At 34.8% G+C, this 17,302-nt stretch overlaps 1 protein-coding gene across 4 annotated transcripts in view; it reads left to right on the top strand.

Annotated features, from left to right (window-relative positions):
• The window catches only part of LOC145688004 (uncharacterized), a 132,607-nt gene that overhangs the window by 101,728 nt on the left and 13,577 nt on the right, over positions 1-17,302 (top strand). For 3 of the 4 annotated variants that reach the window (XM_081761670.1, XM_081761669.1, XM_081761667.1), the window contains 5 exons: positions 12,649-12,777; positions 14,229-14,369; positions 15,457-15,651; positions 16,107-16,250; positions 16,966-17,123. In XM_081761670.1, the coding sequence (XP_081617796.1) occupies positions 12,649-12,777; positions 14,229-14,369; positions 15,457-15,651; positions 16,107-16,250; positions 16,966-17,123 (767 nt within the window). The remainder of the gene's footprint in view (positions 1-12,648; positions 12,778-14,228; positions 14,370-15,456; positions 15,652-16,106; positions 16,251-16,965; positions 17,124-17,302) is intronic. The other variant, XM_081761668.1, reaches the window with a different exon arrangement.

The following is a 17,302-nucleotide window of genomic DNA, read 5'->3' as shown; positions in this document are numbered from 1 at the left end:
TTAGTCAACTACTAGATGAAAAGCTAGAACAGAAATTTGATCAACAACAAAAATTGTACGATGAAAAGCTAGATGAAAAGCTAGATAAAAAGCTAGAACAGAAGTTTGATCAACAACAAAAATTGTACGATGAAAAGCTAGATGAAAAGCTAGATGAAAAGTTAGAACAGAAATTTGATCAACAACAAAAACTGAACGATGAAAAGCTAGAACAGATACTAGTGCAGCATAAATCTCTTGCAGATAAAGTACAAGGTGTGCAAGAGAATTTTGACCGCTTGCAACACAATTTGAAAGAAAATTTGCAAGTATTAGCTGATGAAGTTACCATCAAAATTACAAATGATATGACACGAGAAGTTGATACCAGGTTTCAACAATTTAGTAACAAATGGCAAGATAGACAGGATCAACTAACTCTAGAAACTGAGTCGATAAAGAAAGTCGTTGAAACCATGGAATCGACGACAGCCCAACAAAAAAGTCAGATAGCGAATATTACTGCCCAGGTCAATTCACATAGCATACTGATATCCAACATACAAGAGGAAATCAGATCGTTACAAGAGAGGGAATGTGACTACAATAATCCTATGTATAAGGAGGCTTTGGGTACTCCCAATCAACAGGAAACATTGCATCATCAACAGGAAACATTGCATCTTCAACAGGAAGCATTGCATCACTGCCCGAGAACTCCATTAATAGAAACTGACGGGATATCTTCTTCTAAGAGTTCTACTGATGATGGTTTAGTTGTGGAAAACCACAGAAGGCGATTCCAAAGTCCAGATCGCAAAAGGAGAAAGGAGATAAATAAGTGCGAAAGGGTTCCAGACCATTATCAACGCCAACAAAAACATAACTATAGCAAAATAAATGTTAAGGTCAGTGAAATTAAGGCCATGACTAAATTCAGCGGTAAGTGTGACGAAACCGCAAGTTCGTTTTTAGAAAAATTTGAAGCAGAGTGTGAAATTATGGGTGTAGATCAATCTAAATTTATGAAGTTGTTACCACATCTGTTACTTCCTCCTTGTTCCTTGTGGTTTAAGGCTATTCGCGACCATATAAAATCCTACGAAGAATTTAAACGGGCCTTGTTGGCTAATTACGAAAATGATTTCTTGTTAGCTAACCGTGATGCGATGGTGCGAACTCGACACTATTCACCTCGGGTCGATAAATCTCTTACGGATTTTACAATCAATGCATATAATGAACTTAAACTCGTCAATCCGTTTCAGCCCGAATCCAGAATAATCGCTTCCGTACGCATTTTATTGCCGTATAAATTACAACAAATTCTGTTGTCAGCTCAATGCGTAAACTTCAATCATCTCATAATTTTAGTTCAAAACTTTGAGAATCAATTCCCGAATCCTAATGGGAGTAATCGTAATCCATCGAATCCGATTGCCGTCAGAAACTTGAATATAACTAATGAAAATACCGAAAATCTTCGCAGCGATGAGAGATCACGTGACAATACTGGCATTGGAGTTAGTGAGAGATCTGTTATACGTACTGGAACTGGAGCCAATGGAAGATTCAATTCTAGCGGTAGAAATGGAACGAATTATAATAATCCGAGGAACAGTTGGACGAACGGGAGAAACTTTCGTGGAAGACGCAATTACAGTAACAATGTCATGCATACCGGTGTAACTCAAAACAGATGCAATTGGAGATCTCGAGATAGCAGGAACTGTCGGAATAGGACCGAAGTAATAAATGAAACAGGAAATGGATCAAGAGAAAATAACCAAGATTGTGGTGTTCAATGTACTTTAATTGACTCGTTTATTAATCATAATTTAAACTAAAACCCGCTGTTAACTAAATTAAACTTGGATAACAATTCTTAATTTATTCTCTCAGATGTTATGAGTTGTGTTATGAATACTTCATTTGGACTTTATATTTGAGCAACATGTTATGATGTGATTAATTTATCTTATCTTTGTATTAACTTTGAATGTTATGTTTACCTTTATTTTACTTTACATGTTCAAAAGAGATTTGATTGTGTTAACTTGAAATCCATGACAGTGAACTTAAATTGAAGCTTTTAAATGTAATTATTACCTTCTGATCTTGTTGTTGACGTGTGATATGATGGCAATCTTAATTGTAAATAATGTTGTCTGTATATGAATGTTATCGCTCAATGTAAAAGAGGAACAATTAACTAGTAACTCTGTGTAAGTCATCAGTTACTTATAATTTTGAATAGACCCACAAATAATATTTTTTAATGAATCGATGCTTTATGATATGTGATTAGTAATAAAAGAAAAATGTTGTTATAAATGAATTGATATATATATGGAGAAAGAAGAGAAGAGAAAACTACTTATATTGATGTAATAATAATAATTAATAGGAGAGTTGATTTAGTAATAATTAGTACGAGGGCTATTCAAAAGGTGAATGTTTTGAAAATATACAGGGTTCTTTCCTTCACTATAATACTGTTACGGAATTCCCGTTCTGGGCGACATTCATACAGCGATACATTCCTATTATAATTAATCTGTACCCATTTTACCAACACTGATCAGAGGCGCAATAATTAAGCATATAGCTTAGATGTAATTAAAAGAAAGAACGCTGTTATTGACAGGACATGTTGTCATGGGAAAAGACTATGACAAAAACTATCAGTTTGTTATTTGACAAGATTATTAGTTGTTATGGGAAAGATCATTACTGAGTTATACACACGAAATTGGAAGATATGTACAAAAGCTATGGTTGCTGTTGATATTTCATGTACGTATAAAACAGAAGAATAAATCGACGATATCTGGACACAATTCATGTTTATGGTTAGTAATTAGTAGTTGATATATTTATTATAATAACGTAGTGATTTAAAGGTACATAAACGAATCAGGGCTAAAGCGAAGTGTTTTTATAATATATTTCGTTTTAAGATGATACGGTTACAATAGCTATAACCGAAGGAGGACTACAGGAGATGATTGACAAAATAGTTGACACTGAAAAACTGTATGGAATGGAAATTAACATCGAAAAGTCGAAAGTCATGAGAATAGCCCGTGGAAACACGTCCTTACGGATCAGAGTAGAACAAAGAGAACTTGAAGAGGTCGATAATTTCAAGTTTCTGGGAAGTATTGTGACGAGAGACGCTTCCTGCACCAAAGATATCAGGTCAAGAATTACCATAGCTAAAGAAGCATTCAACAAGAAAAGATCACTCTTTACTAGCAGGCTCAATATTGGGCTTAAGAAGAAGTTGGTCAAGTGCTATGTATGGAGCATTGGACTGTATGGTTCGGAGACTTGGACATTACTTAAGTTAGAAAAGAAATATTTAAAGAGCTTCGAAATGTGGTGTTGGAGCAAGATGGAGAAGATAAAATGGCCAGAGAGAGCAACAAACGAAGATGTTTTAAAACGGATAGGAGAGAAGAGGACATTTCTAGCCACCATTCATCGTAGAAAGGCCAATTGGATTCGGCACATCATGCGAAGAAATAGTCTTCTTCACACCGCCATAGAAGAAAAGATGGAAGGGAAGCGAGGAATAGGAAGAACACAGCTGATCGATGATTTGGGAGGATGAGAAAATATTGGGAGTTAAAAGAGGAAGCTGAAGATCGAGAAAAGTGGAAGAAACATTTCCAGGCCCAAATCTAAAAATTGAAAATAAAAATAACAATCCTCATTAGTCCCAGGACCTGCCGAAAGACAGAATACTTAATAAAAATATATCTGTGATCTGCAAATGGTGTCGGTATCTAATTGCTATGTGAAATCAGTCGAAAATGTATAAAACTTGCTGGAGCAGCTACCTAAGATCCAACCCGTACCTTTCAGTAGTGCAGAATGAAAAGTTGCTTTCCACGCTGAAACTTAAGGAGTTTCACTAAAAATAACACTAGCCAACAAAATTTTACTTTTTTTTCTGTAACTGGTATAAGAACAACTAATCTTTATGTTTTCGGGTGTGCTGATAACGAAAATGTTAATGAAAATGCAAGATTAGCTCTCGTTTTGAAGTTATGATAATTTTACGTTATTGCCTATATAAGATTATCCGTGTATTTACCTTGTTGTTATCCCGCGGAGGAAGGTCACTGAAGGCGCAATCGCTTTGCCTGGCGTTTGTAGTTTTTTTGCTGGTGATTCCTTGATTAGTGTCCAACAATAATCGGCCAACATTAATGCACTCCACTTTCCCTCGTATCTCATTTCCATGTCCGAAATTTGCTGGTGGAAACGTTCATCGTGCTCGTCGCTTACAGCACCACAGTTGTCAGGAAGAAGTCCAAGTAGCAGTCTAAGAAATGTAACTTTAAGGACATGTTACACCCCAGTCTATTGTAGCAGTGCTGAAAATTTGCCACAAGATCCTTATAGTTTTCTGTCCTCTTATTTCCTAAAGAGTTTGTTGACACTTGAACAAAGGCATCCCAAGATAACTTTTCATCACCTGTCAGGATGGTGTTGAAATGCTCATCCTTGTACAGAGTACTTATCTGGGGACCCAAAATCCCCTCTTTTATTTTCGCCTCACTAAGACGTGGAAATTTCTCGCGCAAATAAAGAAATTCTTCCCCAGTTTTGTCCATGGCCTTAACAAAGTTTTTCATTAGGCCCAATTTTACATGAAGACCAGAGAGAATTATGTTCTTGAATTCGATAAGTGCTTCGTGCATAACATTGTAAGGTCCTGGTTCAAATGATTGACGTTTAGATCAATCTTTCTTTTTATAATGAAGTGTTTTAGCGCGGCTATCCCAGAGGCACAGCAAGCAACAGTATTTGGTGTAGCTCTGTTGTAGCCCAAGTAATATGCCTATGACTTTCAGATCCCTGAAAATCTGCCATTTAAACTTGTCATAGTTCAATCGCAATAACAATTGTTTCATGTTGTCATATGTTTCTTTCATGTAAGGTGCATTCCCAATGGGAATCGATGGTAGCACGTTGCCATTATGCAGAAGGATACATTTGAGACTTATTTTGGAGGACTCGATGAACAACCTCCACTCATCATTTTTATAGTCAATGCCCATAGCTGCCATTAGTCCGTCTACATCACTACAAAATACCAAGTTCTTTTCACTTTCGAAAAATGAAAGGCATGCCATATGGCGGTTACTGAATGCAGTCACATTTACCGTCTTAGCAAGGCAATTCCACTGTTGTAGTCTTGACGCAAACGGTTCAGCTTTATCTTTCGGCCATTCCAGATATCAACTAGGTCATTAAGTTCACACTGTGCTATTTTGTGATTCTCTGTACACTTATCGTTACACACAAAATCAGGATTTTTCGAAGAACTGGGTTTTGAAGGTGATGGTGCAGCACTAGTTTCACTACCGCCCTCGTCACTATCATAATCAGGTGGAACAGGAACAGGCAGTCCATCTCCGTGAGGCACTGGTCGCATGGCCGACGGTATGTTAAGATATATCAAGGAAGACTTTTCCTTCTTGGAAATACCATGTGTTAGCGGAGTTGTCATACAAAAGTAACAATCATCCACATAGTTTGATGGTTCTCGCCAGATCATGGGTATATCAAAGCACATGGAAGATCTTTTACGGTTTAACCACGAATGAAGACTCGAGACACAAGATATACAACATACATGAGGAGCCCAGTGCTTGTCCTGGTCGCCGATTTCACTATTAATGTTATTTTCGTATTTGCACTATTAATGTTATTTTTCTTCTTTCGAATAACAAAGGAATACGCTTAGAAACCGTGTATTACACTTACCAGTTTACTCCACATGCGGGAAGTAACGGAGGGATTTCTTTTTAAAAATTCCAAAATTTTCCCAGAAAAAAAATCATAACAAGCTGAAATTTTGCACATACCTTTGGGAACGTTTATGTAACAACATATTAAAAGTCCTGATATATCCTGTGACTTGTTTGACCGCCATATTCGAAAATGGCCTCCAAACTGTGTTTTTAAAGGTAATAACTGGTTCTCACTTTAATAGGTTTAACTCACGTTGTATTTGCACTATTGATGTTATTTCTTACTTCATTGGAATAACAAAAGGCTACGCTTACATGCACTTACCAGTCTAGTACACACATGGGGGAACAGAGTTTTTTAAAAAAAATCCCAAAATTTCTCTTCTCCCGATTACTGTTTCTTAATCGGTTGACAATCTCCTCCTGAGAGTAGCAATTAAACTTACATTAAATACACCATAATACACAAAATATAGCTTCAAAATTTCATTGGGTTCATAGTTCTATCGGAGGCCAGTTTACCCGTAATCTTAAGCAAATCATCTACGAATCACCAAATTCTCTCTAATTTATCAATAAACACTTACAAGAAAAAAATTGATAATATGCACACTCTACAATACTTCCAATTTAAAGAGGCTTTTACAATGTTTTCATGTATCCGAAATGAAAGGCAATAATAGTTGTAGAATTCGTTAAGAACAATGTACCTTCTTTTTAGTACACAGTGCTTCTAATGTAGTTTGGATTTTCAGTAACGATTATTACGTTTCAATATTGTCTACGTTCGTATTTTCATTGGGAATGATTTCCTCATAATACGAATTGGTGCAACCACTGCAATTACAATGTCCACACAACGAGGTACATATCAGTCCTGTTTTTCTGTACTTAAATACTCGTTCACATCCCATCTTGCAGTTACAATATATAAGTTAAAATAGAGAGTCCGGAGCTGGATCTTAATTGTCATGATTGGTTCCAAACACATTTTAGTCCTCTGCGATCCCCAGGAAGTTGGGTGTAGCTTGTAACCTTTCCACAGTTGTACCTGATAGTAAACCCGAAATAAGTGCTGGTGGGCTGCTGCACTGGTAGGTTGCAAAACTTTCAAGTGAATTTCACTTGTGACGGGGTATTTCGCAATAGCTTTCATGAATGTTTGATAACGCAGCTGATATAAGGCGAATACTGACCTTTCAGCACCGTAAAAAGTAAGAAGAAAAATTCACCATGAGCAGTGACGGATTGAGAGGTCGCATTCTCATCGTTGAAAATGCCGACTTGTTCTTGTAGGTCTACGTTTCTTCAGCAAATGGTATGCTTTTTTTCTTTCTTGACGGTAAGGAGCCGATGTTGTATCGCACCTGTGACAACATGTACAATTTGTATAATGGTAACCGATAAAGTTCTGTCACTTTTTGTGGATGTCTGTGTTCAATTGGTCCTCAAACCGTAAGTTGAATGGAAATGGAGATAAGGTGTGGTGTGGATATAACCAACATACTATCTAGTTGTGGCGGTTCAGTTACACCGCAAACTTACGTAAAGACAGGGTGAATGTGAGAGCGTCAATAAGGACTATATATTGTACGAGCTCAAACTGGGGTCAAACGCCGCTGCAGCGGGGCGGAAGATATGCCAGGCCTTTGGTGAGGGTGTTGTGAATACGCGGACAGTGCAGCGGTTAATTAACAAGTTTAAGGACGGTGACGAAACACTCGAAGGTTCACCACGTGCCGAAAGACCAACACATATACAAAAGAAGATTTTCAGGTAGCTATTGGGGCGAACAGTGGCCAGACATGTGAGGAACTGGGACCACAATTCGGTGTGAGTAAAGAAACTATTCGGCAGCACCTCCATTAACTTGGGAAACACTACAAGTTGGATCGATGGGTCCCACATGATTTGACTCCGGGCTAGAAGGCAACGCGAGGAGATACCTGTGTTTCTTTGCTATCTCGTTTGAAGAAGGAGCCACTTTTCGACAGGGTGTTGATATGTGATGAGAAGTGGGTCCTGTACGAAGCTCCAGTTCGTACGTCATCATTGGTTAGCACCCCATGAACCGGTTCCAAAACAGCCCAAACCAGCACTGCACCAGAAGGAGGTTCTCCTGTGCGTTTGGTGGACAGCACGCGGCATGGTGCATCGGTAACTGCTACCAGCTTGTCAGGGCATCAATGCAACTGTGTACTGTCGGCTGAATCGCAAAGGGGTCCTCCTGTTACAAAACTATGCTAAGCTCCAGGTGGCTAGTATGACCCGGGACACCATTCTACGCCTTGAATGGGAAACACTATTGTTGGACTGGACTATAAGCACAAGTAATTCAAACAAATGTTCTCACAATAAGCCATTCAGAAGTAAAATTAGATAAATTTTACGAAGAAATCAGATGATTTAAGAACGGGTAAATCACTTACATAAAGATTATAATAGGAGATTTCAATGTCAGAACTGGATAATAAGACCCAAAAGAAAAATTAATGGGACATTTCGGACATGGCGACCAAGACGAACGTGAAAACATCTTATTAGGATTCGTTGATGTTCATTATGAATTCCTTCTTCAATAGAAAGCACAACAAAAAATGGGGATAGCCTCAACTAAGTGGAAGAACAACCAACATTGACCTATCATGTCAAACAGTAGTTATGTGATTACAGACTGTGTGATAAGTTCAACACAGAAAGTCGCCTTTGAATAGTAAGATGTCTGAAGATCAAACTGAAAAGAAGAAAACTTGTACAACAACAGAAAAGCTTCTACAACATTATTATAACGTATGAGTATTTTAACTGAATGTAAAAAATAATTTTGATACACTCAGAAACAGTATAATCTTTCAGAAGCTAACAAGGAAATTACAAAAATTCTTATTGATAAAATTACGAAGGTAAAAGATCCCTCGTGGCTATATGATTAGCATACATGTCTTCGCCACAGAAGAGCCGGGTTGGATTCCCGATTAGAGTTCATGTGGTTCCCATCCTACTTAAGCTGTAGGTCCACATCTCATATAGCCTCGATCCTGAAAGGGACGCTAAACTCCAAATCAACTAGTGAAGGTTTGAATAACTACAATGAAAAAGTAGGAGTAGAGAATCTGCAAAGAAACCTTCCGTCTGATGGAAAAATGAAAAGAAATGAAGAACAATGCTGTAAATGTGACACACAAAATGCAATATGTGGAATTTTACAAGACAATACGGAAATACTTTATTGAAATTACAAAAAAGTTCAACAGCAACATCGTAAGAAAACAATCGAAAATATGGATATTATAAAGGAAAACAAAGTTTAAGAAATTCATGAAGCAGATCGAAATACTGAAAAAATTGATAACATGACACTAAAAACTATGGAAAGATACTAAAGATTCAATTTATGTAGCAAGTGTATTCAAATTGAAATAAAACGAAGATGAAAAAGTTGCATGTGCTATGAGGAATATGAAACGAGGGATGGTTGATATTCAGAAGTATAATGCCAATGAATCTAAAGCATAAAATATTTAATGAATGTAGTCTGGCTATTTGGCATATGAATTAGAGAATGAACGTTAATAAAATCAGATATTATCGTCTGCTGACTGCACAACGAAGTATGGAGAGATGCATACTAATAATCACTCGCAAGATAGGAAAATAATTACATAAATTTGAAAGATGACAGGAGTGACAAGTATTATCAGGAAAATAAATGTATTGACGTAAGTATTAACAATGAACAGAATATATTGCTACAAGTAACCATGATTCCACAAAACAAATCCTTAATTAGGTTCCAAAACACAAGAACTGGTCTTGAAAACGACCTCTTACAAGTGGTGTGACGAAATTAAGTACCACTGAAGAGTAACGTGGAGAAGAATTGCCAAAGACAGATGATCGTGAAGAATAGTCGGAAAGAGCTTCATCCAACAGTGGATTGACAATGGTTGATAGAAAGAGTCATCGAAATAACATCAGAAAACATTAAAAGATACTTGTCTGTACAAAATGAAATAGAATGGGCCTAATACATAAGTAAAAACATCATTTCTACACAGATACAAGACCCGTAAAATGTGTATGCATCCTCAAATTCCCAAAACTTTCCAGGGCTTAACCATTGGTTTCTGCGATTTCAAATACGTATGAAGATCCATTTCTTACCCTATCTAACAATTCGATTGATATCTTGATAACCAAATCTCTGTTCAAACAATCGACGATGAACATCAACCAGTCTTTTAGCTTGTGCTTAAGTCAGCTCATGGGTTACTAATCGACAGCGTCTGTTGATCTTCCCGAGCCCGATGAGCTTCTGATGCACGGTGATCGTAGAAGTACCCAGTTGCCCGAAAATGAACCTATTTTTATCCATCCATGGGATCAGGGAAAAAAAACTCAAAGTTAGGGACATTGAGGAATTACTTTTGCCAATTCTAAAAGTGGTCACACTTTGAATGCATTTATAACTTCATTAACTTCACTTTTCTACACTAATTTTAGGGGGTTAAATCCAATAGAACTATTTTAAAACATATCCGTCCATGGGGTCACGAAAGAAAGACCTCAGAGTTGGGATATACACATTTATTTATATCTCACATTTGTGATCGCTTTTCCAGGAACTCTATGAACAGGAAGGGGGAAAGTGCCATCGGAAACATATCCAAACGTGGGCACTTTTACCATTGATACACTCAATGTTTCAAAGATTCCAAATTCGTGGTCACTTTTATCGTGACCCAATGAATGGATCTTTTAAAATAGTTTCATTGGATCCAGAACCTCAAATTAGCAGACCTCAAGCGTAATTAGAAAGTTAACCAAGTATGGGCATTTTTACTAGTGACATGATTGTTAGTTCTTTAATCCCAAATAATCTTTGTGCTTTTCAAGTTTCCGAACCTTTCCAGAAACTTTGGTCGTGAGGTTTTAAGGTAGCAGAAAAGCAATAAAAATATCAAGAAAATGAAAAGAAAAGTATTAACCATTTTATTCTATGTGGTTGCTGAACTCCGATTGTCCAGTGTGATTGTGTGACTCACTGTGGAACAGTTTATATTGTAATGATTTATAGGTAGAGAATAAATAATGGTCCGGGCGAGATTTGCTCCTTCATCAATTTTATTACAAAATTAAGTCTTTTGTGTCTATAAAAGTTCTAATAAAGTTTGTCTATAATGACCGAGGTTTGCAGGCTATAATGTTCTGTATGGGTAACCCCTTAGCTTCACAGCAGCCTCCAGGGTTTTCAAGGATTCGGTTCTAGGAAACCTCAGCTTATAGCAGCCTTCACGAGGTATGGTGTTGTTTAAGGTGATCCTCTTAGCTTGATAGCAGCCTCCAGGGATTAGTTGTGGTTAGGATAAACCCTTAGCTTGATAGCAGCCTCCAGGGTTTAGGATAGGTTCCGATCAGTTGGTCGACTGATGCCAGGTTCCTCCGTGGTTGCGCTTTTATGTGTCCTCTTCGGGTCTTTTCGTGAGGTCCCTCTCCTTTCGGCTTCCTTCGGTGTCTTCCGTGTTGACTTCTCGTCTGCTTCATTGTTTGCAATCAATAACACGTGTTGTATTAACATGAGCTTTTGTCGTGATGTGGGGATTCTTACACTATTGTATGTTTCTCGAGATATCCAAGCTATGATTCACTTCCTCTAGCCCTATACATATGATTTTTTTTTCAAAACCATGTCCCTTTTCATTCTTTTAGAAACCCTTCTCCCTCTCATAACCATCATCTTCATACATAGGCCTGTGAAAAAAAGGAAACTTGTAAACAAATCACTCTTTTTATTCTATACGTACAATGTACCAATTAAATGTTTTATTGTAACCTACTAACGAATACTTTGGTTGGGGATAGTATATATATTACTGGATATCTAGCTATTCAACAGGCCGTAGGTATTCAAATAAAGATAGCTATTGAGTTGCAAATAGCTAGTGGGCATAACTTAGATTTTGATCCCAGCATATGATAGTACGTTCCGTAAAATAAAGTATCGAAGCATTGGAAAATGAGCTGAGAGAAAAAGCTGCAGATGTACCTCTACCAGACACCATTAATAAAAACACGTTGAAACAGCAGAATCCAGCACAAATTTAGACCACAGTGAAGAATGAAGCTATATATATCAGTGTGTACTTCTTGAGGAATACAACCTCCTATCCTAAATGTATAGACAAATGGTATTTACGTTATTTATAGTCAATAGTCCTTTGTTGCTGCTATATATATTAAGTAGCCTGGAGTTTCAAGGTTTCTCAGAGTGAAGAGAAGTTGATCTTCAGCTTTCTTCTCTGTGGTCTTCAAACAAATTGTGCTGAAGATTAGGCAATTGATATTCAGATATTTCTAATGATCTAATTGCCGAACTTTATTCATGGTTATCCATATTACACAACATATACATACAAACTGCAACAGTTAGCTACACCTGCAAGACAATGTTAAGTGCGGTGAATTGATCAAACAGCATTTTCACCCTATGTGGGCTGCATTTTTTTATCTATTTTACTATCTTACGTTAGGATAGAGCCTGGCAAATAGTGTTACCCATGTTTGACAGATTAGGTTATTATCAACCTAAGGTAATTTTTCAAGTGCAGTAAGCTAACGAGGATTGACAATTACTCAACTAGGAATGATCTGGTGTTTATGGAGGCCGTATGCACAACAGAATTATGTCAATGAACTTTAGATATGCTTTTATGTCTTATTTGCAAATTTTCTACGAATTTGTGTACTTATATGATAAATATTATTTCCATTTTCATTTGTGACTTCCATAAACATATAAGATTGATATATTTTGCTGTCATGTATAATATTTAATGATTGGAGAATTATTTTCTCAATAGAGTGCAAAAGTCTATTGGTAACTTTAAGTCTTATTTTACAGATATTGATGAGTGTATTGAAGACGATTCAATTTGTGATAGCAACCAAGAATGTGAAAATACGATTGGAAGCTACAGATGTAAATGTAAATTTGGCTATGAATTGGATCCAATAACTCAAGCCTGCGTTGGTGAGCGTACTATCTTATAAATATAATAATATAATATCGTTTTTACACAGACGATTACACGTTTAAATGAATTCAATCATTATTATCCGCAAGTGAAAACATACAATTGTATAACATATAAATTCTAGCAATAAACTAATAAAAACAAGAATCTTTAATAACGTGCTGAGAACAGCTGTAAAGAAAAATACAGCACTTAGTCTTACAATTCGATTTTCTTATTGTATTAAGACAAAAATATTATATCCGTGTTATTAAATGACATAAATCATACTAAACAATTTGTAACGTTAAATAAAACAAAATTCAATATATTATATGGAAATTGAGAATTGTATGATTGGTTGCACTGTTTCAAGTTAAATATTGAAGTTAGTTCTAAAATTTTATCATGTATTGATTTCAGATTAGAATGATTAGTTTCTACAATTCCATTAAACTAATCTATATTTGGAGAATTAAAATAACCAGGAAGTAATAATTTCAGATTATTTTCAATTAATAACTTATTTAGCCAGTCATAATAACCTACAAAATCTTTAAGTAATCAGTTAGGTTGGAGGTAGGTAGCCCGAATAACACTGGAATATTGTTGGATATTAATAATTTGATATAATGACTTCTAAGTTCGCAAATAGTACCAGTATCACATCATATGCAAATATTTTTAATTAATGTAATACAACCTTCACCCATACTTTTGTTCAAAATAAATTCTATTCTGTTTAAACAATTCTCAGACACACATATTATATCATAGTACGTACAATTAATTTCGTCGGTGATAATTTATTCTTTATTGTTAAGACCATTTACATGTTGGTAATTTAATAAAATTGAATTATCTAATTTTCTGCTCATAATGTTTCTATACTTACTTTATTCTGGGCTTACGCACAATATACTCCCTAAGTTTACCATAGAATTTGGTAAAGAGTACTCCTTCCGGACAAATATCAGCATTAATGATTTTATCAAAATCGTTTCTCAACAAAGAGACGTAAAAAGTGGAATAGCTACGATACTTCTTTCTCTCAGAGGAGGAGTAGAAGTATGGTGAAGACAAAGTTTGTGTGTTGAAACTATTACCTGCTTGTGTTTTTATATATTTTTATCACATAGCCTTGTTCAGTGTGTTATTCTCATGCTGAAGTCAAAAGAGGTTGATTGCCAAGGTGGTCTAACCAGATAATGATTTTTTTAAATTGAATTATAAAAAGATATATATTTTCTTTCGCACAACACATCAATAATCAGAAAAATAGTCCGAATATTTAACACAATTTCTCTTATAAAGAGAAACTTCTTGCTTAGACGGATTTAGTTTCAAGGACATCGTGTGACAATCGGAACAGCATTTATCTTACTGTAGCTTAAAATACTCTACTGTGGATTGTTAACGAAGAGAAATGATAGTATGCTGTTATAATTTTAAAATTTTTCTATTCCAGATATTAACGAATGCCAGCAAAACTTACACGATTGCCTACCGACTCAAAGATGTGATAATACTATAGGATCGTTTCAATGTATTCGTTTTACTAGTTGTGGCACAGGATACACTTTAAATGCACAGACTGGACGATGTGAAGGTAAGTTTCTTAATTTAAGAATGTTGTTAAACATATACGTGTACAGAAATTATTCTATATTTAATATGTATACCAATAAATTCTTTTTATTTCTCTCTTATAGTAGATTACTTTACATTTTTATACTTTCGTGTAATTTGGTTAAAAATTTATTTATTCAGTAGATGTCTCTATTAGTTAATCTCTAATAGTGTTAAAAAATAATGTAACACCAAGACTATAGCATATTTACTAACACATGTAAACGAAAAAGCACACTCATACCATTTTGTTAGACAGCTAATCAACACTTAAAAAGTGAAAAATTTTAAATTTAGCTTCAGTGTATATTAAACCTGATATTCATTATTTAAAAATACCTTAATGTCCTGAATAAGTTGTGAATAGAGCTTGTACCACACATGTTTTTAGGCAATAGTGATGTTAATCAAAAACCTGAATCACATTGCTCAGAAATTTCGGTGCAGAAAGCCAACACTTATCTTGATTTAGATAAAATGTTTCGCTCTAAAAAAAAGTTCAATGCTCAATATGTATATATTAATTTAGTGATTTGTGAAAAACTAAAACTAAGCAAATTTAGGAATTGAAATTTATGAAATATCGCTTAAATGGCCCTGTTTAATATGCAATTAATTGAACTGAAATCTTGACGATGAGACACTCACACGTCCAATAAGTTACAATTTTATATATACAAAGATATATTTTTTTCAAGAAACCTTCAACGAATACAAATATATCACATTAACGTAGAACTAACTAATATTTATAGTTCTAATTGTAGTAAATACTAACATATCTAAAATATCTTCATTCATTTATTTATACGTTTTCTATTACAAATTATAAGTACGAGGTCGATCATTTTAGACGTCTTTGTAGTCTGTATTATCGCATGGTCTCAATAGAATTATTGCACATTTGTAAAGTTGTGTACACATATACTTCCTTAACTTTTTTCTATTTGTAACTGTAACTTAAGATAGAGTATTCTTTAAATTATAATTAACAAAGCTATAGTATTGTTAGATATTAGAATAATTAAAACATTCAAATAACCTTTCTTTGCATGTAATGCTTGAAGATGATGATGAATGTATACTACAGACGGATGATTGTCACATTCTTGGTCCAACGTGGCAATGCCGCAATACTCTAGGTTCCTTTCGTTGTGAAAAGAAAAGATGTGAACTCGGACATGTTTTACTAAAGTCAGGAGAATGTTTACCGGTAAATTGTCCAAGTGGTTATGAGCCAAATTATGACGGAAAATGTAAAGGTATAGTAGTCAGAGAAAATAATATGGTTGTTTCATTTTCTTCAGTCTAATATAATTTAATTGTATTATTAATATTTATAGAATTCTTTACTAACATAGAGTACAAAGTTAAAGTTAGAGACGTTATACTGAAATTTAAAATGTGATCAAATTGAGAACAATCTACATGAATTAAAAAATTAACAATTGTTTGTCACACAAATCAGTTTTTGTCACATAGCGTTTCACGAAAAGAACTATTATTATGGTCACAAGGAAAATTTAAATTCATTTGGATTTAGTTTTAGATTCTTGTAAATTATGATCAGTAAACAAGTTATCACTTGAAATCACACATAAATCCCAGCGTTTCTCATATTTTAGTTGCTCTTGTATTTTTATAGATAGTACTAGAAGTTTTGCAGAAAGTATTACGTGATCAAATACCTATAAGTTGCTTCTTTATTTACATTTAGATATTAATGAGTGCTCCGATCCTTCTCATAATCCTTGTAAGAGAAATCAACGTTGTCTTAACACAATGGGGTCATTTCGCTGTGTAAACCTTCTTAACTGTGGTGGAGGATACGAACTGAATGAAGCTGGCACACAGTGCATAGGTAAGTGTATTACTTACATACTTCAGTTTACGATTCATAAGTGTGTAAATATGTAAATTACCACTTACTAATACTTATAAAAAGTATATAGGTGAATGAAAATTATATCTGACATAATCGAAACATGTTTATTACTTTAACTATTTATTTACATCAAAAGTTAAAATAATGTAACTTACAATGATTAATCTCAAATAATTTGAAGACTGAGTGGACAAAGCTTCATTGTACATGGCAGAGGTAAACTAGTAAAATATTCGAAATAATTTGAAAGCTTGAAATATTAATTTAACGAAGGCTTCCTTTTATTTGTGGGATCACTATAGAGATAAAATCTAATAAATATTATTTATGAATCAGTAGGGTAACTATTTCCAATTAATATTCTCTAGGAACTATTTTAACACATCTTTATTCCATTCATCTTAATTACACTATATAAATTTAATATTACAACCAAACCTTTAAAATCTTGATTGAAACATTAATGGCGGTTTAATGAGAGTGTAAGCACTGAGGGTATTTGTCCCTATCCTGACGTTAGAACATATACAAGATTAAAAGAATTACAAATACGAGTGCTACACTTCTTGAATAAAAGCACTTCCATCGAAATAAAACTTATAAAGTAAATACAAGTGTTAAGTATATTATAAATATAGGTATAAGATCTGCATGGTTGTGGACTGTAAATGTTTCTCTTTTGAAATTACAGATATCAATGAGTGTACAAGAGGAACTCACGAATGTCGTCAGGGACAAATTTGTCAAAATAGACCAGGTCGATATATTTGTCAGTGTCCAAGCGGACACACATTAAACGATGCTAAGGAATGTGTGGATGTTGATGAATGCACACGATATGCTGGGCAGGTTGGTTCAATGGTTAAGACAAGCAAAGTCATATTTAAAACTAACATATGGTAGTCATTGAAGTTTCAGGTTATTTTTTTAGAATTAAGTTTTACATTTCGTTCTTTTATTAAATCTACATATTGCCGATTCAAGTCCTAAACACACCAAATTTCTCAGTAGATCTGATGTCATGATCT

Source organism: Thermobia domestica, chromosome 6, assembly GCF_964235325.1.
Source record: "Thermobia domestica chromosome 6, izTheDome1.hap1.1, whole genome shotgun sequence".
NCBI lineage: Eukaryota > Metazoa > Arthropoda > Insecta > Zygentoma > Lepismatidae > Thermobia > Thermobia domestica.
The sequence above is the reverse complement of the archived record's forward strand: the minus strand, read 5'-3'. Positions and strand labels throughout refer to the sequence as shown.